Source organism: Enhydra lutris, unplaced genomic scaffold (genome assembly GCF_002288905.1).
Source record: "Enhydra lutris kenyoni isolate GAN:26980312 unplaced genomic scaffold, ASM228890v2 scaffoldscaffold21, whole genome shotgun sequence".
NCBI lineage: Eukaryota > Metazoa > Chordata > Mammalia > Carnivora > Mustelidae > Enhydra > Enhydra lutris.
Window position 1 is genome coordinate 57902897 of NW_019154105.1, and position 25951 is coordinate 57928847.

At 36.2% G+C, this 25951-nt stretch overlaps 2 protein-coding genes across 7 annotated transcripts in view; one reads left to right on the forward strand and one right to left on the reverse strand.

Moving 5' to 3' along the window:
• Positions 1–21185, forward strand: part of LOC111148966 (F-box and leucine rich repeat protein 5) — a 60014-nt gene extending 38829 nt beyond the window's left edge. For 5 of the 6 annotated variants that reach the window (XM_022505817.1, XM_022505811.1, XM_022505813.1 and 2 more), the window contains exons 7-11: positions 2081–2229; positions 2835–2917; positions 3827–4549; positions 13883–14031; positions 20397–21185. In XM_022505817.1, the coding sequence (XP_022361525.1) occupies positions 2081–2229; positions 2835–2917; positions 3827–4549; positions 13883–14031; positions 20397–20473 (1181 nt within the window). In that variant the 3' untranslated portion in view covers positions 20474–21185. The remainder of the gene's footprint in view (positions 1–2080; positions 2230–2834; positions 2918–3826; positions 4550–13882; positions 14032–20396) is intronic. The other variant, XM_022505812.1, reaches the window with a different exon arrangement.
• A 3103-nt stretch (positions 21186–24288) lies between these two features.
• LOC111149044 (coiled-coil and C2 domain containing 2A) overlaps positions 24289–25951 on the reverse strand; it is a 131415-nt gene continuing 129752 nt past the window's right edge. Inside the window, exon 36 of the mRNA XM_022505936.1 lies at positions 24289–24890. Coding sequence (XP_022361644.1) covers positions 24702–24890 — 189 coding nt within the window. The 3' untranslated portion in view covers positions 24289–24701. The remainder of the gene's footprint in view (positions 24891–25951) is intronic.

Consider the following 25951-nt stretch of genomic DNA (forward strand, 5'->3'; position numbering starts at 1 on the left):
AAACAGTTAAAAAAAGAAAACCAATAAAGAAAAAATATAAAAAGGAAAAAAATACATATATATTAGATAAACTAGTTAAAAAACGTTAAAAAAGAAAAGGGTAAAAGTTAAAAAAAATTAGCAGAAGAAGAAAAAAAAATTGAAAAATAAAAAAAAAATTAAATTAACTGCAAGGCTAAAGAATCATGGGGAGAAAGCCATGAGTTCCGTGCTTCGCTTTCTCCTCCTCTGGAACTCCGCTGCTCTCCTTGGTATTGAAACTGCACTCCTTGGTAGGTGAACTTGGTCCTGGCTGGGTTTCTTGTTATCTTCTGGGGGAGGGGCCTGTTGTAGTGATTCTCAAGTGTCTTTGCCCCAGGCGGCGTTGCACTGCCCTTACCCAGGGCGGGTCTGAATAATCCGCTCCGGTTTGCTTTCGGGAGCTTTAGTTCCCTGAGCGCTTTCCGTAGAGTTCCGGAGGGCAGGAATGAAGATGGCGGCCTCCCGGTCTCCGGCTGGAGGAGCTGAGAGCCCGGGGACCCACTCCTCAGTGCGCCCTCAGAGAACAGCGCCCAATTACTCCCGTCACCCTGGCCTCTGGGGCCGCGCTCCGAGCTGACCGAGCCTGCGACCGGTTCAAGGTAACCCCGAGCTTAGAGCTCACTCCTCAGCTCTGTCTCTGTAGCCGGCTTCCCCGTTCTAATACCTGTAAGCTCTGTGACACTCAGACACCCCCGATCCTTCTGTGACCCTGTGGGACCTGAGGCCACGCTGACCCCGCGCGGGCTTCACCCCGGTTAAGCCTCTGGAGTGATGTCCCTCAGCGGAACTGACTTTTAAAAGTCCTGATTTTGTGCTCCGTTGCTCCGCCGCTTTCCGGGAGCCGGCCCCTCCCCCCGCGGTCTATCTTCCCGTCGCTTTGGATTCACTTCTCCGCCAGTCCTACCTTTCAGAAAGTGGTTGATTTTCTGTTTCTAGAGTTGCTGTTCTTCTTCTCTTCGATCTCCCGTTGGATTTGTAGGTGTTTGCAATCTTTAGATAAGCTATCTAGCTGATCTCCCGCTACCTGAAGTAGTCTCAGCCTGCTACTTCTCCATCATCTTGACTCCTCCCCCCACTCAGTTTTATTTTAAATGAGACTTTCTTAAAAATGAGACTTTCTTAATTCTGTTAAACTGTTAGAGATATTCAGGTTACGTCTTTAGGTAAGTTTAATAATAATAGTGCCCTGAGAAAGGTAATACAATTATTACTTCATTCTTTTTGGTTTAGTTGGCATATTTTTTTCATTTATATCAAATTGGAGTTTGTAGTGTTTTTGTGGTGTTGGTTGTTAACAGTGTGGCATCCTATTGTAAACATCTAGGCTCTACAGAAGTTATTAAGCAAATACCAAAAACCACACTTCTTAAAAATTCTAAGGTACTTTACTTTTACTTGATTTGTTATGACCAGGCTCATTCAATTGTTTTAAATCCTTTTTAGCTCCGTGTCCCTTTTATTTTTCTAAAATAACAAATGATACTTTTTATCATAGTTATTTTTCTTGAAGACCTTCTACTGTTCTTTTAAATACTCAATATTTTTCCAAAACTTTTTCAAGTTCCTGAAGCTGAAGTTATTTTTTCTGTCTCTGCTATATTTACTCATCACCTTCAGCCTCAAAGCAAGTGAAAAAAAACTTTCATTCTCATTATAGTTTTTTTTTTCCCTTTTGTCTCTTTTTAGTTGATGTCAGACCTGTTAAATGTTAAGTTCTGGTGAGTGAGACCTTATCCATTGAAGTTGCTTTACATATATAAGGGAGTTTAAGAATAGCATAAAGTATTTAAAAAAAAAAAAAAAAACAGAGAAAGAAAAGGGGTTGACCTGGTTGACCCAGCTGGATAGGCACCTGACTCTTGATCACAGCTCAGGTCTTGATCTCAGGGTAATGCGTTCAATCCCTGCACTGGGCTGCACACTGGACATGGAGCCTACTTAAAAAAAAAAAAAAAAAAAAAAGCAAAAAGTATTTCATATTTAATGACTTGGTGATTCCTTGAGTAGCCTAATATAATTACTGGTATCAAATTCTTAGATTTTTTAATTCATTTTACAGAAGAGTCTGCAGAGGAATCAATTGCTATCAGCATTGCGCAAATGGAAAAACGTTTACTTCATGGCTTAATTCATAATGTTCTACCATATGTCGGAACTTCAGTAAAAACTATAGTATTAGCATACAGCTCTGCAGTTTCCAGCAAAATGGTATGTATAAATTAGTATAAGTTTGGGTATTAAGAAAAAGTAGCAGTGATCTAAATTTGGTTTACTTATTCCTGAATTTAATGAAGGAAAAAAAAATAGCTGTTTACTCAGGAGAGTGCCTTCCCATGGGCAGCCATACACTGCTAAATTTTCATGTTATTTCATTTCCGTTTTCCTAGTAGTTTTGGTTTATAGGTACCCTCTACACATTATAGAAAAGGAAACAGAGACCAGGAGAGGTTGAACAATTTACTTAGTTTCACAGATACTAAGTTCAATGATGAAGCCCAGTTTTTTTTTGATGTTTGTTTATTTGTAAGACTTGGTAAAACAGGCAAGTGAGGTTAAATCACACTGTCTTACAAGTGTGTCTTGTCCTCCATCAGAATCTCCTTGGGTATTCCTTAGAAATATAAATTTCTTGGGTCTAATCTCATGGTTACGAAAACAGATTGTCCAGAGTTTTGAGTCCAGCATATGTATTTGTAATGCGAACTGAAGTGATTTTTTACATGCACAAAAGCTTGAGAACCACTGATTTATGTTATTTACTGAAAGTTATTTACTAAAAGTTATGTCTTTCTTAATCCCCCCCCCCCCACCAGGTTAGGCAGATTTTAGAACTTTGTCCTAACTTGGAGCATCTGGATCTGACCCAGACTGACATTTCAGATTCTGCATTTGACAGGTTAGTTATTTTTTGGACATTTTAGTATAATGATTTCAACCTACGTATTAGTAGAATTGTTCTGTAGTTTCTTATTTCCATCATTGCAGTTTAATTGTACTATAATTTTTTACTATTAGATCTAAGTCATATGTGACTTAACTTGATAGTACCCTCCAGTTCTTTGCTTCTTGTTCATAGGATCCAGCTGATCCAAAAATTCAATTTGCATCATCCTTTCATCTTTATAATCCTAAACCTGTATCTAGACCTTTGAGCCTTGCTGGGCAGTCAATGTAGATTGGCATTATATATTTTTAAGAAGTTTCCAGTTTCATTTGGGCTCCAAATGCCATTTGGCAAAGCTTTCTCTTACATTCTTTATATTCTGGAACTGTAACATTTTCCTCAAGCTACAGTCTTCATAGGTTTTATTTCCTTAGATACCATCACTTTCTTTCTTATTCTACCTCACCCTTCTCTGTCCCCTTCTAGCATTTATATCAGTATCTCTCTTCCTGTTTCAGAGGGAGAGGTGTACCCTTCTCTGGCTATGGCTAATTCTATCCCAGTTCCTAGAGTTTGTTTCTTCTGGATCTTCTTCCTTTAATTAGTTATTCTCTTTCTTTGGTGTGTGTACAGCCTTTCCTCTACTGGTTACTTGTTGGAATAATATGTGAAGTCTCTCCTTTTTATATCTTTGTCCTCCTACCCTTATAACGGAAGGGTAGCAATAATCTTAAACCCTAATTACTCTTACTGTCTTTTCTAATTCCTAGTTTCTAAAATGATGCCTGACAGTAGATACTCAGTAAATATTTGATTATATTAGATTTTAAATATTTTAGTTTCTGTCTATTCACATATAATCAAATGCTTTTGAAGACTTTAATAATATCCACTAATAGTCCTATTATTTCTTAATTATAGTTGGTCTTGGCTTGGTTGCTGCCAGAGTCTTCGGCATCTTGATCTGTCTGGATGTGAAAAAATCACAGATGTGGCTCTAGAGAAGATTTCTAGAGCCCTCGGAATTCTGACATCTCATCAGAGTGGCCTTTTAAAAACTACGAGCAAAATTACTTCGACTACATGGAAAAATAAAGACATTACCATGCAGTCCACCAAGCAATACACTTGTTTGCACGATTTAACTAACAAAGGTATTGGAGAAGAGATGGATAATGAACACCCCTGGACTAAGACCGTTTCTTCTGACAGTTTCACTTCTCCATATGTGTGGATGTTAGATGCTGAAGATTTGGCTGATATTGAAGATGCTGTAGAATGGAGACATAGAAATGTTGAAAGTCTTTGTGTAATGGAAACAGCATCCAACTTTAGTTGTTCCTCCTCTGGTTGTTACAGTAAAGATATTGTTGGATTAAGGACTAGTGTCTGTTGGCAGCAGCATTGTGCTTCTCCAGCCTTTGCATATTGTGGTCATTCATTTTGTTGTACAGGAACAGCTCTAAGAACTATGTCAGCACTCCCAGAGTCTTCTACATTGTGTAAAAAAGCAACAAGGACTAGATTGCTTAGAGGACAAGACTTAATTTACTCTGGGAGTGAAAAATCTGATCAAGAGACTGGACGTGTACTTCTGTTTCTCAGTCTGTCTGGATGTTATCAGATCACAGACCATGGTCTCAGGTAAGTAATTAGTTGCAGAATATTAAGAAGTGGACATGTTCACATTCTCAAATAGAATATAAAAATTTCAATTTAAGTCATTCCTTTTTAGCTGAGTTGTTTAACTGAAAGAGTTAACCAGAATCTGTCCTACTTCAAAGCGTTAGAACAATAGAAGTTGAGCTCAGAGTTTCATTTCAGTCCATTTAAATTCTTTGTGAAATATGGAAGAACATTTAGAGTTTATTTTTTTAAAAAATTTTTTGTTTATTTTTCAGAGAGAGTGAGTGTGCGTGCATATGCACAAATTGGGGGGAAGGCAGAGGGAGAAGCAGACTCACTACTGAGCAGGGAGCGTGAGTGGGACTTTATCCCAGAACTCTGGAATCCTGACCTCAGCCAAAGGCAGACACTTAACTGATTGAGCCACCCAGGTGCCCAGAATGTTGAGTTTAATCAATAGTCAGCAAATGCCTACCAATTTTCCAAGATTTTAGTAGATGAAAAATAAGATAGTTTTTCCCTCAAGGGCTTGTAACAGAGAAGAAAATAAAATATACCATATTCCATTGCTGTGTATTATCTGTGTACACTCTTTAAGGGATGTCGTATAGAGATTCTGTGGGTATCAAAGGAGATAGAAGACATCTCTCATTCAGTTGTAGTAAATGATCAGGAAATTTAATGAGGAAGGGTGCCTGGCTGGGTCAGTCACCAGAGCATCTGACTCTTGATCTCAGGATTGTGAGTTCAAGCCCCATGTTGGACATGGAGCACCTGCTTAAAAAAAAAACCAAAAACCAAAAAAAAACAGAAAGAAAAAAAGAAATGACACTGAATTGAATCTTGAAGGAAAATGAAGGATTTTGATAGGTGACAGTGGGAGAAGACACCATTCATTCCAAGCAGTGAGGATTACTTGAGCACACAGTACACATAGTAGTAAAGCGCTATTGTAATTGTTGCTGGTTATTTTGTTGTTATGGCTGTTCTCAGCATTATTAATGTGCAATAATTATTTCATTATGTTTGATAGGAACTTTTGGAAATTTGTTTATGTGTTTTCTCTTTTACCTTGTAATAGACTTGAATTTTATTAAGGTTCTTTAATAATGGGATGCTAGACATGTTAAACAATGAAAATTCATCCAACATAAAGCCTAGTATTCTTCTTTTCTTGTCAGTATGATCTTTAGCAGATTAAGTTTGACTCAGTAAATGTTTAGAGACTTGGTATTCCAATTTGATTGTGGTGAATGATATGTACTGGGTGATAGTAGGATGTAAGTTTATAAAAGTAGATTGGTGATATATAAGTGGAAGGTAGAAGAGCAGAAAAATTATTTTTTGAGTAGCCTTCTGTATTCTTTCTTTAAGAAGCAAGGTCCTTAAAAAAGGTATGTATTTCAAATGTACCCACATGGTTTAATAATTTATAAAAATGTTTGCAGTTAAAATCCTATTTTAAATTTATAGGGAAGTTAGCAGAAAAGTGATCTTTGTAAAGAGTTTTTAAAATTTTTTTAATTTTTTAATTTTTATTAACATATAATGTATTATTTGCCCCAGGGGTACAGGTCTGTGAATCATCTGGCTTACACATTTCACAGCACTCACCATAGCATATACCCTTCCCCATGTCCATACCCAACCATCCTCTGCCTACCCCCGACCCCCCAGCAACCCTCAGTTTGTTTTGTGAGATTGAGAGTCTCTTATGGTTTGTCTCCCTCTTGATCCCATCTTTTTTTTTTTTTTTTTTTAAGATTTTATTTATTTATTTGACGGACAGATCACAGGTAGGCAGAGAGGCAGGCAGAGAGAGAGATGGGGAAGCAGGCTCTCTGGCGAGCAAAGAGCCCGATGGTGGGGCTCGATCCCAGGACCCTGGGATCATGACCTGAGCTGAAGGCAGAGGCTTTAACCCACTGAGCCACTCAGGTGCTCCCCCCTTTTTTAAAAGATTTTATTTATTTATTTGACAGAGATCACAGAGAGGCAGGCAGAGAGAGAGAGAGAGGAAGCAGGCTCCCCTCTGAGCAGAGAGCCTGATGCGGGGCTCAATCCCAGGACCCTGGGTCTTGATCCCAACTTGTTTCATTTTTTCCTTCCCTATCCCCCAGACCCCTTGCCCTGCCTCTCAAATTCCTCAGAAAATAATTCTATACTAATTTATTGGCATTAATATTAGAATTTGGCCTACTAAAAATCTTCAAGGGGTACAGAATTACATTTATTATTATTTCATCATTTAGGATTTTCTTTTCTCTTTTTAACTTAAAATGAGTCATGGTTTTATATTGGGAATTTTTGGAAAATGTAGAGTATCTGTTGAAGTAATTTAGTGCTGTTATATAGCCTTAAGTTTTACAAAAAGCACTGCTGAGTTGTATCGGAATTGAATAGCCAGAGTTTAGAATTTTTGGTCTTTGAGCGTGATCTACTTGTACTGCCTTTTTTTTTTTTTTTTTTTTTTTTGGGAAAAAAAAACTTTAATAGAAGCAACAAAATAGCTGCAGTACTAAAGACAAACTTAACAAGTAATGGACACCATCTATGAGAAGAAAACTTTAAAATACTGAACAACACAGAAGATATTCATTTAAACAAGCAGAAAGTTCTGCCATATTCTTGAATAGAAAAAACCAACAACATAACGAAGTCAAAGCTCCCAATATTATCAGTTGGTTGGCCAAATACAGACAAAAATTATAGGAAAAAATCATAATAAATACTGCCTTTGTAATTTATTAAACCACATTATGAAACTAACTATATGCAGAGTGGTATGTGCTTATAACTAGAAAAAAACAAAGAAAATGCATCTAAATCTATAAAGCATTCTTTTCGTTTGATAAAGAGAGCTCTTCAATTTAAGTAAAAAAAAAATATGAGTTACTAAGTAAATTAAACTGAGTCAATAATAAGCCATTTTGAAAAAAAAAACCAAAACACATAAATTTGGATTCCTGCCTCATATACAATAAATTCCAGATGGATCAAAGAATTATAAATGAAAAATTAATCATAAAGTATTAGTGGCAAAAAACTCAAGCACATAGAGTTCTTTTATATTCTCAGAATGGTGAAGGCCTCTTAACCATTACAGACAACTCTAGAAGCTTTGAAGTAGCATATTGGTAAATTCAGCTATATAAAATACAGTTTTTCTGCCTGAAGAAAAAAATAAAAGGCAAGTGACAAATGGGGAAAAAAATTGCAACTTATATCACAAATTATTCGTTTTCCTAATGTGGAAACATTCATACCAATTAATAAGAAAATAATCGAAAACAGCTGAAAATTTGCAAAGCTTATGAAAAAGCAAATTACAGAAAATGACATACAAATACTTAACTCCTGAAAATATGAAAAGACACTTGATCTCATTTATCATAAGGAAAATATAAAATTATAGTTTTGTAAGATACAATTTTCACTTACACATTTTGGCAAGTATTTTAAAATTTGATAACACAGAGGCACTTTCATACTTCTTGCTAGAAGTTGTACTGCTTTTTTAAGTTATAAAGAAACTACCTGGGAGAAGTTCTGTATTTTATTTTCTCTCATTTTTTCTTTTTGTCATTACAATCTTTAATAAACTAAATTAATCTCTTTCCTCCTGGAGAATGGAAGGGTGGAGTGAAGCATTCATTAGCTCAGAGAGGTAGCTCTTCTCGGCTCCTAGATTCTGTTATGTTTTATGGGACCCACTTAGAGCTCTGTTAGGTTATGTGTTCTTATGAAAAATGTTGGAGAAAATACCATGGTTCACTGACTTTGGGGCCAGACAGACTTGGTGTAGTTGATACTGTTTTTTTTTTTTCTATATAACTGGCTTTGTGTAAAATACTTAACCTAGCCTTATATAAGGTGAATAGGTGACACAGAGTAGATTTTCAATAAGTAGTAGTAGCTGTGTAATGAATGCTTAGTTATCTTTGACATGAGCCTTTGGAAATTGATGACATGTTTATATTGTAAGAAGACAGTATGTAATACATATAACATACAAAATATGTGTTACTTGACTGTTTATATTATAGGTAAGGCTTCCAGTCAGCAGTAGGCTACTAGTAGTTAAGTGTTTGGGAGTCAGAAGTTATGCTTGGATTTTCTCTTGCGCAAGGTGGGGATTGTTGGTGTGCTTACCTCTGCAATGTTCAGGGGTCAACTATAGATTTGAATATTACCAGACTCTTTAAAAATTGGATATCAGATATGTTATAATGAAGAATTTATCCAGCACAAAACCTAATACTTCCCTGCCATTACAAGAGATACTTAATAGGAGATGATTACAAAAATCTTTCAGAAGGCATGTACCAAGAATGTTTTCCCCTGAGGTAACTGCTGTTACTATGGCTTGACTGCTGTGCATCATTCCATTAATTTTCTTTTTGTTCAAATTCAAGTGCATAGATTGTAGTTAAAGCAATACAAAGTAAGACAACCATATTCTCATTCCTTTTTAAACTTTTTTTATTGTATTTTTGTATGTGTATTCCTGATAATGGTTTTAGTTGTTTTTGAATGTAACTTGTTGTTTTGTTTTGTTTTTTAATGTAACTTGGTTTTAAAGAATTAGAAATTTTTGGTTCCTAATAATTCATTTTCCAATACCATTATTTTTTTCATTACCACTATACCTTATTAAAACATATCTGTAGCTCTATTCAGTTGTTTTTTTTTTTCTTTTTCCTTTTTTTCAGTTTATTTTAAGTAATCTCTACACCCACTCTGAAGCTTATATTCAAAACCCTGAGATCAAGAGTTGCATGTTTTTCTGATGAGCCAGCCAGGCACCCTTCAGTTGTGTGTTCCTTTTTTTTTAATTTAAAAAATTTTTAAGTTAAAATTTTTTGTTTTTACTTTTGTTGTTGTGGTGGTGGTTTTTTTTTTTTTTTTAAGACTTTTTTAAAACACTTTTTAAAAAAAGATTATTTATTTATTTATTTGACAGACAGAGATCACAAGCAGGCAGAGAGGCAGGCAGAGAGAGACGGGGAGAAGCAGGCTCCCTGCAAAGCAGAGACCCATGTGGGGCTCGATCCCAGGATCCTGGGGTTATGACTCAAGCTGAAGGCAGAGGCTTTAACCCACTGAGCCACCCAGGCGCTAATGGTGGGTTTTTTTGAGAGGGGGTACAAAAAGTGATTTTATTTGGGGACAGGACCTGTGGGCAGAAAGAGCTGCTGCCACTTTTGTTGTTTTTTAAGTTTTAAGTAGGCTCCACACCCATCGTTAAGTGTATGGTAGGGCCCAAATTTATTAACCTGAGATTAAAACCTGAGCTGAAATCAAGAGTCACTCAACTGACTGAACGACCCATGTGCCCTCAGTTGTATTTTCAGCATGACCAGTTTTATTATTCAAAGAATGAAATAACACCTATACCTTTTTGTAGTATTTCAGAGCTGTGGTGATATCTGAGCAAGTGGCAGTTTTCCTATGTTTTCTTAGTTTTATTGGGGTATTTTTAAATAAGTCAGAGTTTATTAAAAATTCTGTATAATTAAAAATCAATTTCAAAGAGAGTCAGTTCTGTTTTTCCTGTTGGCTAGTACCTCATGTATTTAGTGTTTTCTCCAGAGTTTGTATGCATTTTTGTAAAGTCATTGTTTACTAATCCCGTTATCATTTATTGGTCTGTTTCAATTGATTGATTATTTCCCTCATTCTTTGAATGTCTAGTATGTCATGTGATACCAGATAGTGTGAATTATACATTGTTGAATTCTGGATTTTGTTCCGTTTCTTTAAAGATTACTACTTTTTTTAAAAAAAGATTTTATTTATTTATTTGACACAGAGAGAGATCACAAATAGGCAGAGAGGCAGACAGAGAGAGGGGGAAGCAGGCTTCCCCCTGAGCAGAGAGCCCGATGTGGGGCTCGAAACCAGGACCCTGAGGTCATGACTTGAGCTGAAGGCAGAGGCGTAACCCACTGAGCCACCCAAGCGCCCCAGGATTACTACTTTTGAATTATTCCCTGCTCTGTAATATTTCTATATATCTTATATATATTTCTATAACTTTTTTTTCTTACTGCATATATTGTCAATACTTTGTTTAGTGTTTCTTAAGTTGAGGGCAGAACCTGTATTTTACTCATCTTGGATTTTACTGTTTAGGCTTGTGTCTGACATACTTGGGCATTGGTGATAAAAGGTAGACTTGAGTGATCTTCCTCAAATGCATTTTTTAACTTGTTATTACTCTTCTTTCTAAACCTTTCAATGAGTTTTGTTACACTTTGGTTAGGTCCAAATTCTTGGCCCTTGCATACGTCTCGTCTGTAGTTTATATCTTTTTATCTTCTTAAATCTCTAAATTTTTACTTGGTCACATCCTCACCCCCACCAAAAGAAGACGATGTCTCTCTCTCACACACAAACAGACACACAGGGCCATCCTTTTTGTAGCCATATTCAACTATTTTCTCTTTCTTCAAGGCACCGTATTTCTCATCTTTAGGCATTTGAATTTGCTCTGTCTGTAACATACATTTATTGGCTAACTTCTGTTTGTTTCTTGGGGTGCCTGGGTGGCTCAGTTGTTTAATTGTCTGTCTTTAGCTGAGGTCATGATCCCAGGGTCTTGGGATGGAGCCCAGAGTTGGACTCTCTGCTCCCATGGGGAGCTGCCTTCTTCCTCTCCCTCTGCCTGCTGCTCCCCCTGTTTGTGCTCTTCCTCACTGTCAAATGAATAAGAAATCTTAAAAAAAAATTAATGTCCCTTCTTATAGGAAACCTTTTTGGACTCCCCTCCTCCCCCCATCAGTGCCCTTCTGTATATTCCAGGAGACAGTCATATGGTATTATAATTGCATATTTATTTTTGATTTGTTTGATTTCCCATTAAGCTCAGTGAGGGCACTGACTGCCCAAGTTTTTTCTTCAAGTATACTGTGAAAAGAAGTTTTATATTCCATGCAGTCTGTCCTTAGTGTGCTGAAAATTTTAAATTTTAGGAAATGGAGCAGCCTCTGCATCTCAGAAATAGTTTCTGAGATCTTTTCAGACCACTTTTTTCTCCTCCCAGATCCACTTTTTTTTTTTTTTCTTCTTTTAAGGTTTTATTTATTTAGGGGCTCCTGGGTGGCTTAGTCAGTTGAGTGTTAAACTCTTGATTTTGGCTCAGGTCACGATCTCAGGGTCATGAGGTCAGGCTCTGCTCTAAGCTGGGAGTCTGCTTGAGATTTTCTCTGCCTTTGTGCCTTCCCCATCCCCATTCTGCTCACACACACACTGTCTCTCAAGTGAATAGATATATCTTAAAAAAAAAAAGATTTTATTTATTTAGAGTGAGAGAGAGTGTGCATGTGAGCAGGGAGAGGAGCAGGGCAGGGAGAAGGAAAGAGAGAAGAGAATTTCAAGCTGACACAGCACTGAACATGGAACCTGGTGCCAGGCTTGCTTTCATGATGCTGAGATCATGGCCTGAGCTGAAATCAAGAGTCCACTGAACCAACCGAGCCACCCAGGTGCCTTGAGACCACTTTTTAAAAGCTGTTTATTATTTCTTATTATGAGCTATTCAGCTTTATAGGAGAAAAATAATGAACTTTAAACTTTGTACTATCTTCCTTTAAAGACCAGTGTCTCTAACTGCTGTGGTCCAGTCAAGCTACTGAGTTCCTGAACTGCCACTGTTGTTAATTTGAAATCTGAAGGGATGGCTCAAGATAATTTATGATTACAAAAAAATTAGTTTAAATCAGTTTGTTTTTTTTTTTTTTTTCAGTCAAAATGTAAGGGGATGTATGCATTTAAATCTCCCTTGGGGCTTGGGGTTTTGATAATTTTTTTTTTTAAGAATTTTTTATTTGAGAGAGATGAGAGCAAGTGAGCATGAGCAGGGGGAGGGGTACAAGGAGAGGGAGAGAGAGAATCCCAAGTAGACTCCCTGCTGAGCTTGGAGCCTGATGCAGGGTATGATCCCATGATGCTGAGATCATAACCTGAGCCAAATTCAAAACTTAGATGCTCAACTGACTGAATAATTCACCTGCCCTGATAAGTTTTTTTTAATAGGTCAGTTTCTTCTTTTAAATATGCAGTTACAAAACTTTAAAATGTCCCTTTCTAGTCTTTGCTAGTCAGCAGTCCTTTATGGAATATATAAGTATTTCCATAGTTTTGAAAAATCTCAATTAATAATTTATATACTTTTACTTAACTTCCTAATTTTCCTGTACCTGCACAATCATGTTAATTTTTTAAACTAAATTTATTGTATTGTTAGTCTCTTGACATCCCTTTTAAGATAGACTGTTCCAGTTTTCACAGTTTTGCCGTTGTAATACTGCTTTATATATTGTACAGAAAAATGATGTTCTCAGTTTTGTTCTTGATATTTTTCAGCTCTGCCATTGTAATTTTAGCTAAATCTCATTTTATCTATTTATATTAATGTTTTTATTCTTCTAGGACATGCCATTAGGTTTTCATTTTTACTGACATGTAATTCACTTACCGTTAAGTTCATCCTTTTGAAGTATACAAATCAGTGATATCAGTAAATTTATAAGGTTGGCAGGCATCACCACTGATTCAGAAACATTTTCATCATACCATAAGGAAACCCTCTACTCTTTAGCAATTACTCCTTATTCCTCTTTGTCCTGGGCCCCTGGCAACTACTAATCTGCTTTCTGTCTCTATGCCTATTCTGCCTATTTTGGATATTCATATAAATAGAATCATACAGTATGTGGCCTTTGTGTCTGGCTTTTTTCACTTAGCATAATGTTTTCAAGGTTCATTCACGTGGTAACAATATGAGTACTTTATGGCTTTATAATGTATGTTTATCCATTCATTTTAATTAGTTGGAATTTGGGTTGTTTCCACTTTTTGGTTATTATGAATGATGCTGCTATGAATATTTGTTTGCAAGTTATGTGAACATATTTTTTCAGTTCTCTTGGGTGTACACTTAGGAGAGGAAGTGTTGGGTCAAATGCAAATGCTAATGCTAACTCTGAGGAACTACCAAAATTGGTCAGTAATTTTCTTGATAATTTTTATTTAGACAACCTGTAGGAGAATGAAGATGACAATTCCAAGATTCAGTACTTCTTCTAAGAATTGAGTTGCTGTAATATTCTTATAAAGAGAAATTTCATAGACTTGTTTATGGAATGTCCTTGGGAAAAATGTAGGAAGTTTTTCTCAGTTAAATGTATTGCTACCTAAGGATGAGGTTAGTTACCATGTTTTATAGAAATTCTTGAATTTCCTCATTACCCAATTGAAAGATTTGTTAATAGTGGTCCAGTGGGCCATAGGAATACATAAATTTTCATAGAATAATATATTCTAATTGTTGGATTTCTTCTCTTACAGGGTTTTGACTCTGGGAGGAGGGCTGCCTTATTTGGAGCACCTTAATCTCTCTGGTTGTCTTACTGTAACTGGTGCAGGCCTGCAGGATTTGGTTTCAGCATGTCCTTCTCTAAATGATGAATACTTTTACTACTGTGACAACATTAACGGTAATGCCTTTTAATAATGAGATAATTTTGAAGGAATGGATTTAAAATATTTTGACAGTTCTCATGGTTCTTAGGGTTTCTGTTTAATTTTCTAGATTTCTAATTACCAAACTTTTTTACTTTCAGAGAATTCTTTACATTTGATAAAATTTAAAAATCATGTATGTTTTCATTAATTAGCTTCTATAAAGGTAAGTTTTTTTTAGATAGGTATTTCAAGTATATATTCTGCCAGATTTTTGAGCTGTGTAAAATGGCAAGTTTTAAGAATACTAAAATTCTTTTTTTTTTTTTTTAAGACTTTATTTATTTGTTAGAGAGAGAGGAGTAGAGGGAGAGGGAGAAGCAGACTCCCTGTTGTGCAGGGAGCCCAATGCAGGTCTTGATCCCAGGACTCTGAGACCATGACCTGAGCCAAAGGCAGATGCTTAGCCAACTGAGGCACCGCGGCTCCCCTAGAAATATTAAAGTTCTTATAAAATTTTGGGAAATTCTTCTAGAGTGATACAGCATTCATGAACAATTTAGAGGTATTGATGTTCTAGATAAACCAATTTCTTAGGGATGATGACTCAGATTTCTTGTAACATGACTTTAAAAAAAATGCAGTTGAGAAGGGAGGACTTTGGTGATGTGAACTTCTTGGGGATCCTGGGTCTGGTTTTAGATTAGTCTCATGGAAGATTGAGGTGGGGGGCTGGTATTGGGGAAGAGGCTGAGATGCCTTAGACATGACTAAAATTCCTATACTATTTTGGAGATTGATTGCTGAACCTACTTAAAACAATCATTGTATAAATATTTATTGATTGTTTTGTTTCTTAAACCTATCCTTACCGTGCAGTGGGCTTGTTGCATATGTTTTTTTAAAGGTACATTCAGGGCCCTTTTGGGCTTTTGATAGTCACTGGTAGAAACTGAAGTTTCTAGAGGCATAAAAAGCTCCTCAGTTATTAGTAAGCAAATCAATTCCCTGTATTTATAACTGGAAAAACATTTACATGGTTCAGATTCTACTAAGCATCTGTCTTTTTACACCATATGCAGTTTTCTTTGAAAGCCCAAGTTATCTTAAGATGACAAGAAAATCACCTGAGTTTCTCTCAGGGAGAACAGTTGAAAGGAACCAGGAAGACTGGAGGAATGGTCTCTTTAATGACATACCTATAGGCAGAGAAGTTAGCAAATTGCTATTTCTGGGCAATTAGGTTTTCCTTAAATACATATAAAGAGACAGGAGATCGCAGCTCTTTTATTTCTGGCATAACATGGGTGATATGGGAGATGACCTCCCTTGTTCTTGAAGTCACAACACTAAGGAGGAGCATTTCTTTGCTCTCTCACCTTCAGCATATAATCCAGGAATGGTGAAAATGAATGTCATTTTAGTTGCAACCTGCTAAGCATACAAAACCAGTTTGATTGTTTCCATGAACCATTTGCTGCTTTTGTAGATGCAATGAATTTGAGATGGGATTTTTTTTTTTTTTTAATGTGCAGTTATGTCATTGTAGGTGCAATGTTGTACTTCCTAAGGCTTAAGGACATATCCTGAAAAGTAACTAGTAGGCAGTTATTTTTATAAGAAAAACATCTTATTTGTATGTTGCACTTAAATTGTGTACAGTTGATTTCAGCATAGGTTTTGCTTGTGGGAATATCACAACTGAATTTGTTAGATTTGTTTTTGGGTATATAAATGTTACAGGGTGGGGGAGATTGGATTTCAGTTCATTTTTATGATTTCTCTACTTGTTTTGCTTGTGTAATTTTGAAAACTTCTTGAAATTTAGGTGATGGGATAGAGTTAAATACCTGAAATCTTTTGCATCTTGTTAGGATGTTAGAATTCATTTCATCTTAACTGGTTTTGAATATATAAATATTGAAGTGTTCCAAAGGAGCTGCTGCATTCCTTTTGTTGAATGTGATTTTTTCTTGATAAATGAGTGGTAATTTTCAATAAATGAATTTTAATGAAGATATCTGACTTTGAGAGATTTGAAAGGAAATTGACAGCACTTGTATAATCCAATATTGTCTCCTTTCACAGCTTTTAAAACATGATTTTGAGGAAATGGAAATCCTTAACTTTATAGGGTGATTTTTCATATTAACTTAATGTTCTAAAGTTCCACAGCCAGTTGCTCTTAAAGCAATGCTCTGATGGCATTTTTTTCCTTAAAAGGATATGTGGACAACCTAGAAAGTGTTAGAATAAAGTTGCATTGTATCCAGGTTTGCAGTATGATATGATTGATCCAGTAACTTTTACTACAGCTCAATTTGTACAATAAATATTTAATGACTGCTTATGGGGCCCTTTTTTATTTTTATTTTTTCTGAAAATAGTATGTTTTATATATGGTTTTAGAATAATAGGGAGCATAGTTAGGTGACAAACTATATCAAATATTTGGGTAACATTTAACTAAAAATGTATTTGTTAAAAAAAGCTTCATATAGTTAGCTACTAGATTATTAACTAAAAGAAGTAAATACTGATAAACAATATGCATAACTAAATAATGAGTGATAAAGCAGAATGACCTGTTTCCTAAGAGATTTTGGAGAAGATAAGTTAGTATCAGATATTCAAATATTATCTGCTGTGATCAAGATACTGTACTAAACACTGATTAAAAAATGCCAGTTTTATTCTTCTGAATGATTCCTCGTGACATTTAAATTTGTGATTTGATTGAAAAAGTTTAAGATTTAAACATAAAAGAAGGCTTCTTTGCCATAACATTTAAAAACTTCTTTGTCATTTAAGAAGTGTTAAGTGGAATTGCATAGTTTCGGAGCTCTGAGGAACACTTGAACAATGATAGCAAATAAACTTTTTGTACTGATTTTGCATTTCATTGTCTGTATAATTTATGAATTAAGATAGATTAGCTCATAGTTCTGGAGGTGACAAAGTCTCAGATGATTTGCTCTCTTATGTTTCTAATTTAAGTTAAAGAGGAATTAAAGGTAAGTGAAGGTAAGTGCAGATATACAGCATAAATAATATACTTAAAATCCAGGAAAAACCAATCAATAATACAAATTTGGGAAAATAACTATAGTTAACATTATGGCTCTTTTTATCTAATATTTAAAAAATGCTTTTTTATCTTTAACATGCATTTAAAATTTTTATTTAATGATTATGCCAATTTTATTTTCCTATTTTCTTTATTGTTTTTTAATGTAACTTAGCCCTCAGCCCTCGTGTATTACAGCCATTTGAATTCTTTGTTCTATATTGAGATAGACATTTGCTGATGATGAGTCAAATATTTAAAGGGAATGGCTTTTTGAGTTGTCAGTGTCTGTGGAAGCACAGCTGTCTGCTTGAGATACTTGGCAAAATAACATATGAGGTATCTTAGTCGTGTTTCTGTATAATGCTGCCTCACTTTCTGTTGTCCATTTATTCCCTTTTCTGAACAGTCCTTCTACGATGCTTAAGAGTCTCACTGTTAACATTGCTTACAATTTTCATGCTTTGGAAATTGCCGTTCTCTCCTGTTTTCTACATTATGAGACTAACGTAAATTAAAAAGAGTGGCCTTTAAAGTGCCCCAGGCCTTTAATAGAATAAAATCTCCTCATGGATGACCTTACTTTCATGACTATGTGGATCAGATACCTGGTCTGTAATTGACCTTAAGATGGGATTATAATTTTGAGATAGTATCATAGTTACTGTCTAAGCCCTCATAGGTTTCTCCAGATAGATCCTACTTTCTAATTTGAAAATACTGATGTATTAATTTCCTCTCTTCACTCTCTACTTAAACCTCATTTATTCTAGTGCATATTTGAAGGAGAGGGTACATTTTATATCAGTGTGAGGAATTTGTTTTGTGATGTTAATAAGGAGATGCTGACAGATAAGCAGGATTGGGTTACTTTCAACCTAATATGGGACACATAATTTTATTCCTACACTTTTCTTCCTCTGTGATCCCTATAACCATCCTTTAGACTTTGAGATCAAAGAGTGACCAGAGTGGCCAGGCTGGACCTGAGGTTACTGACTGAGCCTGTCTTCTGGGAGGGGTATGGTGACTACCTGTATGTATTTGGAAAGATAAGGATCTCTAGATAGTTTCTTTGATCTTATTGGCTCCTTTGAGGCTCCCTTATATTTCCTGTGTTAAAACTAGTAGCATACTTCACTTTCATTGCTTTCGGCCATCATTTAGGATTTTTCCCAGGTTATCGTTGAATTCAGTGTAAAGTTTCTTCCTTACCTTTCTGTTCTTTTAAAAAACAGGAATATAGAAATTTTGAAGTATTTTAAGGGAGTTTTAGTTGGAAAATTGTCTAACGTCTCCATGTCTTTTTCCTCTTACTTCTCCCTTTTTAAAAAATTTGGAGTAGAATTACATACTGAGAAATAGATTTTTGCAAAATCCACCAGTTGTGGCATTTCATTACAGGGACTGAGTGTCAGGCAGAGCAGTTAGGTAGTGAGGCGGGGGATAGGTCTTGAAGAGAAGCTCTAGGTTATTGTCAGGCAGAGCAGGAACCAGCATTTAAGGGGTACAGAAAGACAAGCTCAAAAGAGGTGGCATGGAGGGTTGAGTAGTGTGTAAGGAAAAAGCTGAAGATACGTTCAGAAGGAAAACCCTAGTCAAAGGTTGGAGAGTTTCAGACTATAGGATTCCTTCTCAGGACATTTCTATATGATATGTACTAGGACATTTTACTTTGATTTTGGTTAAGATGACTAACCTGGAGTCTTATTTTAAGGGAAATTGATAACAGATAGTACTTTGTGAATTGTTTAAATATTTGACACATTCAACTTTGCCTTTTTAAAATAGGACAGATTTTAATTTTGGTTAAATAAAAATGGGTTTATGGTAATTCAGTTTTATATTTGAAATGTTTAGACTTTTTTAATGGAAAATTTTAAATATATAAACATGGAATAATAAAGCCTCATGTATTATTTGCTTTGGCAGTTATAAAAGTGTGGCTGATCTTCTTCCATTGCTCACTCCCATACCTGCTCCCCATATCCCAGGCATCACATCTATTTTAAAATTAAACATACATTTTTGAAAATAAGTGAAGTCCTAACCTATTGAATTCTCACATATGCTTGTAAAGTTCATTAGTTTCTTTTTTTACTTATATATATATATATAATCATTTCTTTATTGAAATACATGAACGTTATACCTCATTGATTGTATATCCTAAGAAATATGCCTGTAATGTTTCGTGTGTGACATGTCAGGAATACAAGGGAAAATTCTGGGAAATAAGTGTTTTGTGTGTTTCATTGCAAGTAGCCATTTCCTTATGTTGGTATTAGCACAGATGCCTTCTTTTGCAGCAGACTGCTACTTTAAAAAAACAAAACTAAGCTTATTTAAAAATAGTTTTCTGGGTTAAACTAGATATTAGTCCAGGGTACTATGTTTTTTCAGTTATCAGTTTGACATAGTCTATAAAATGATATTTCATGTACTTTTATGGGATCTTTATATTACACAAATGCAAGGATTTTGGTTCTAATTGATGAGTAAAGAATGAATTAACTGCTCTTTGTTCATGGTGCAGATACACTGAAAGGCTTCCGTATAGTTAAAGCATCCTTTTGCACATTGCCTGCCTTTATGAAAACTGTGATTCATTTAGAGAACTTAACGTTTGTTTATGTGCCATGGTACTGCTGCTTTGATATTTCCGAATTCTCAGCTGTGTTCCCTAATGGCTCTTTTATGTAGTGTCTGGGCAGCATAACGTGAATGGGATAAAATGTCAGTTATTCCACAGTGTTGCATTCTTCTTTTGTAATTGAATCATAATTTTTATTATGTCTTAGGTATGTTTATTTAGCTATTCATTCATTATATACTTAATTCTGGAAGATAATTTCATTTAACCCTAACCATTTTGGCTGCAGCTGTTAAAGATATGGAAGACATATTCAGTTTATGTCTATATAGTTTAAGTTTTGACTGTAATGTTTTGTAATTGCTCTATACTGGATTCTTTAGCTGATCTACGGAAAGGGCTGTTTTTGTCTTAATTATATTTCAAGGAAGGATGTTCTGAGTGTAAGAAAATCTGTTAAGTTAGCTCGGCAGTCTTGCTTCTGTGGGTTATCTTTTTATCTTCGTTTTTATTTTGTAAGATTGTTGCTGAAAAATTTCCCTTCTTCTTTCATTTAGCTTTTGGACCAGTTAAAGTAGAGCTGCTGTTCGTTTATTTGTACCTAATTTTTATTTATTAATTGGGACATTTACTTCTAAGTTATACATGTATTGCTAGTTTAAAAAAAAGTCAGATGTCTTAGCTCTTTCATGTAATGCCTAAGAAATTTCTTCCTTTCACACTTCTCTGTTTTTATACAGGTCCTCATGCTGATACCGCCAGCGGATGCCAGAATTTGCAGTGTGGTTTTCGAGCCTGCTGCCGCTCTGGCGAATGACCCTTGACTCCTGACCTTTGTCTACTTCATTTAGCTGAGCAGGCTTCCTTTCATGCACTTTACTTACAGCACATTTCTTGTGTTAACCATCCCTTTTTGAGTGTGACTTGTTTGGGCCCCATTTCTTCAGTCTCAGAAATCTTAATTTACCAGTCAATTGTACAGTGTTGTTTCTCTTGCAAATCATATTTTTGTTTTAGAAAGGGGTTAGATCTTTCCGTAAGGGTGAGAACAGTTTTATCGGTTTTCTTTTAAATGGAATGCTTTGAAAAGAATGTCACTAATGCCATGCAATTTAAAGTATTTTTTAGATTAATTTGAGTTTTAAAGTCAGTGGGGTTATTGATTCTCCTTATATATAAACACTGTACCAAGCTTTGCAGATCTTTTCAAACATACATTTTTGAAGTTTTATTTTCAAAGATTGCACATTTTGAAAAACAGTCTTTTTTCCATGTTTCCTTTGTTTGAGCAATTCTCAGAGGGCCAATTCAAACATACCCACATACAAGAGTCTTTAGGATAATAGAATAAATTGGCTTCTTGGTGTTAGCTCAGTGAGCTAGCAAAGTACCAATGTATTTGTATTTGCTTTCTTCAAATACTCCTGATTCCTACCACTGTCCCTAAATTGTCAAATTTGGGAGGGATTTTTAAAAATTCCACAATCATTTGAAGATATGTATCAATAAAATTTACTTTGAGGACTTTACCAAATAATTTTTTTGGTGTTTTGATTTCATTAGAAATCTCAATTCATGTTTATGTTAGTGTAAAATAGGACTAAATATTTTTCTTTGAGCTCCCTTGAAATCATGATCCTGGCAATTTTAGACAGATACCTAATTTTGTTGAGCTGAATTGTCTTTTTTGAAATTGATTGTGCAGTAGTCAGAGTTTGAATGTGTATTGCCTGTCTTCGTTGCTGTGTGAAGAGACAGTGGGAGGGGGGAACCTGTCATTCAGGTATCCTATATTGAATCAGTTTTATGTAATGCTCTGTATAATTTTATGTCCCGAAGAGAAGAGTCAACAGCATGCTGTCTACTTTAGGAAATTCATGCAAGGCTGTGGAAGAGGAATTAATCTTATAGTCTTGTTACTTGTGTCCCAGGTATTCTTTTGTTTGTTTTATGGAGGGATAGGAGGAGTCTCCCATCCAAGTACTAAACGGGCCCAACCCTGCTTAGCTTCCAAGATCAGATGAGATTGGGCATGTTCAGGGTGGTATGGCTGTAAAGGAGGGCTAAGAGGGGAAGGAGTAGGAAAGGTACAAACAGGTAAGCAGATTTCAGTTCAGGCTAAGAGAAAACTTTGAGACAGAGCTGTGTAAAGATGAAGGAAGACTCATTTGATGAGAACATGAACAGGGAGAATCCATCCATGTTTTAAGTCTCACTGATACCTGAATTAAACACTCCAAGGGAGACTAAGTCTGGGATGGGGGTGCCTTTCTAATGGCTCTCTCTGAAGTGTTGGCTCCTGTCACAGTTGACACTTGCACAATGTTTTCTTGTTGGACAAGGCAGCTGTGTGAGTGACCTTCTTACCTTTTGAGCTTGTGCCTCTTAGGTGTAAGTAGTTGTGACTTTTGTGGCACCATGACACCCAGCCTCCTTAAAAAGTCTGGCCTAAGCACAAAATAAGAAGTGAATTCTTGATTCCCTTGGATAATGTGAAAGGAAATCTAAGCTTAGTGAGCCTTACGGGGTCTGAAGTTTTATTTTGTCAGGTTGATTCTCTTGTAGTTACTGTGTTTTTATTTCCTTAAGTGTTTAATAAAGTTGATTTGAGAAGCTTACATCAGGGACTATTTCAAGAAAACAAACTACAAGAATTCTTCTGAGTAAGTCCATCCAGCTCCATACTTTGTCTTACCTGTATTTACATGAATCGTAAGTAAAATTACTCACCTGGACTCCTGGACCTGAGTCATCAAGTGAGGACTCAAGTTTTTCTTCCATGTAGTCACAAAACAGTATAATATTTTGAGGGAGAAATCTTGATAATGATTCAGTGATGTTTCAGGAGTTGACTTAAATGTTACCCTTTTACATTAACTAATTTAGCAGGGTATCCAGAGGAGTACCGGGTGATTGAAGTGCCTCCCTTTTGCTTTGTTCGGTGGTGCTTGATATTAGCGAACCATTCAGTAGGACCCGGAGGCCTCGGACTACACTCACTTTGGTGTGTCAGCACATTGTCCTCGAGACCCACGGTTTTTCTGTTCTTCCTCTTTAGTTGCATGGGGGAGATCGACAACATCGACATCCATTTAATTTTTATACATTAACGTCAGAGTATAATTAGTATTTGATGAAATACTATAAATACTTGGTTTAAATTTACCTTGGGTTTTATGATTGATTTAATGAGTTTTTGGAACTGTTCATTCTTAGACTAAAATGTAAGTTATGCGAACTGCCATGGGGTGCCTGACAGACATCAGGTACTCAGCTCTGGGCAGTGTTCTAAGTACCTATACTTACATATACTGACTTGTTGAAACAGTGAGAGGAAGTAATGTGATCATTCTGATCCTACTTATGGGGAAAATAAGTAGCACAGAGGTTAAGTAACTCCTCCATGGATACCTTGTAATCTTGGTAATGACTGTTATAGGTCAGTCCTTGAACTCTCCCTTGACAAAGAATTAATTCATAGTTGAGGTATCAGAGGCATGCAGACACATAACTATAATATAATCGGATAGAGGAAAGCATAAGGGAATAAAGTAAAAGGTGAATGTTTTCCTTAATTTGGTCCCTCTGGCTTTATGTTTTGTTTTTCAAAAGTGAGATCAGATTCTAGCTATATAGCTAGTTCTCAGCTGGAGTCAGTTTATCCCATAGAGGACATTAGACAATGTCTGGAAACGTTTTGGTCGTCAAAATTTGGCAGAGGGAAAGGATGCCACTGACATCTAGTGGGGAGTGGTCAGGGATGCTGCTAAACATCCTCTAATGAACAGGTCAGCCCTCCACCAAAAAAAAAAAAAAAAAAGCTTAAAATGTCAGAAGTGCTTTTATTAAGAAATCCTGCTTTATGTACTTCTGTTTTGTGTACATCTTACATGTCAGCACATATATTTAATACCTTTTAATGGCTTAGTATAGTAGTGCCTGTGTTTGTCTTAGTCTGTTTAGGCTGCCGTAACAGAGTATCATACACTGGGTGGCTTAAACAACAAACATTTATTTCTCCTATATTTGGAGGCTGGGAAGTCAGGGGATAAGGTGTTGGCAGATCTGGTTTCTGGTGAGAGCTCTTTTTCTCATTTGCAGAGGGCCATCTTCTTATTGTATCCAGACATGGCCTAAAGAAAGGAAGCAAATTCTCTCCTGTCTCTTCCTAGAGTGGCATTCATCCCAACACAGGGCCTCCACTCTCATAAGCTAATTGCCTCCCAAAAGACCAGTCTCCAAATACCATTGCATAGTTGGGTTTCAAGGTAGGAATTTTGTGGGGGAGACAAACCTTTAGTCCATAGCAATGTCTTGATTTTTTAAATGACTTCCCTTTTGGTGACTGTTTAAACATACTCCCCCGCGCCAATACAATATTGTTTCAATAGGAGTATGTGTGTGTATATATGGGTACATTGTGTACACGTGCATGTTTGCTCAGTATTTCTATAGGATAAGGTCTTTTTTTTTTTTTTTTTTTTTTAAGATTTTATTTATTTGACAGATCACAAGTAGTCAGAGAGGCAGGCAGAAAGAGGGGGGAAACAGGCTCCCAGGGAGCCCAATGCGGGGCCCGATTCCAGGATCCCAGGACCACGACCTGAGCCGAAGGCAGAGGCCCCAACCCACTGAGCTACCAAGGCGCCCCTTTAGGATAAGGTCTTAAGAGGTATTTGGTATTAAAATTTTTATATTGCAAAGTTGTTCCTTCCCCCAGAGAAATTGTGTTGTTTTGCTGGGTCTTTAAAGTATGATGGGTATTCTGCTGGGGAGGCAAAGAAGGGGGGCATTCCAAGTAGAAGGTAAATACAAAGGCATAGAGTTAGGGAGCTCTTAGTGTGAGGGGGAGCTCTGGGTAGCTTTGGTTAAATGTGGGGTCAGAGTGACAAGAGGCAAGGCCGACTACTAAATAATAGTTATTTTGAAAATGATAATTTTATTTTGTTACTTACAAATAATTTGTTCTGATGTCAATATCACAAAAATATTCTCATACCTTAATTACAGTTTTTACATGATACAAAAAATACACAATGAAAAAATTACCTGTTGCGTATAAGGGAGGCAACATAAATCCAAACAGACAAAACATTTTTGGGGTATGGGTGTATATATACAGCTAAAGCAAATTCAACATTAGGAACATCAATATTATGTACTCCGGTGCTGTACACTGCTTCAATTAAAGGCTTCAGTTCAGAATAGGGCATGTGCAGGGGAAATCCAGAGAACTGAAGGAAAAAAAACAACCAAGATTTGTAGTCATTTGTGAAGCTCGAAGATTTCATTTTATTTTTTTCTCCGTGTTTAAACATACGCAATTCTTAATATTCTTGTCTTCCTTCTGCATCTCAAAATCATTTATTTAGTTCTGCTTTTCTATTCAGCTATGTATTAGCAATACAGAAAATGGAGAGGGGCTACATGTCTTTTTTGTTCAGTTGCTAGCATATTGACTTGGTGTATAAGACCACTGTTAGCACCCAGCCTCCCTCCACTATCCCTTCCCTCTCCCTGATAATCAGTCCCTAGTTTGCATAATAACCCATATAATTCTAGGCATCTGGATTAATCCAAATCAACGTATTCTGTCCCCATGGCCACAGTGACTGATCTATAGGGATGGGCATGTGATCAAAGTGAATCTCAGGAAACTTGCTAGGAATGATGGTACACAGATGCGCTCTCCTGCTTTGGACAGTTTGTGTGCAGATGTGAGTCCTGCCTGAAGCTCTTCCAGCCGTTTGGTTCCATGAAAAAAGTGAGCATGAGGACGGTGCCATCACACAGAGGAGGACAAGTTGGAAGACTTACAGAAGAATGACAGCTCTGACAGCTACTCACCTCTGACTTTTACTTAAATAAACCAATAAATTCTTTTTATTGCTCAAACCTGTTTGAATTTCTACTTGAAGACATCCTAGCTGAAAACCTAGTTGTTGTTGTCTTAAGATTTATTCATTTATTTTAGAGAGAGATCAAGTGGAAGATGGGCAAAGGGAGAGAATCTCCAAACAGACTCCCTACTAGGCGCAGAACCCAACTTGGGGTGGGGTGGGGGCGTCGATCTCAGGACTGGGCAATCAAGACCTGAGCTGTAACCAAGAGTCAGACTCAACTGACTGAGCCACCCAGGCACCCCTGAAAACCTCGTTTTAGTAAACAGAATTAAATGTCCAACTTGACTTCATGCTGTTTAGCCAACAAGACTTAAGACTGCTTTCTAGGTTTTATTATCCACACAGCACTGCTGACAGACAGTGGTGAGGACATACCTAATGAGAATTTTTCT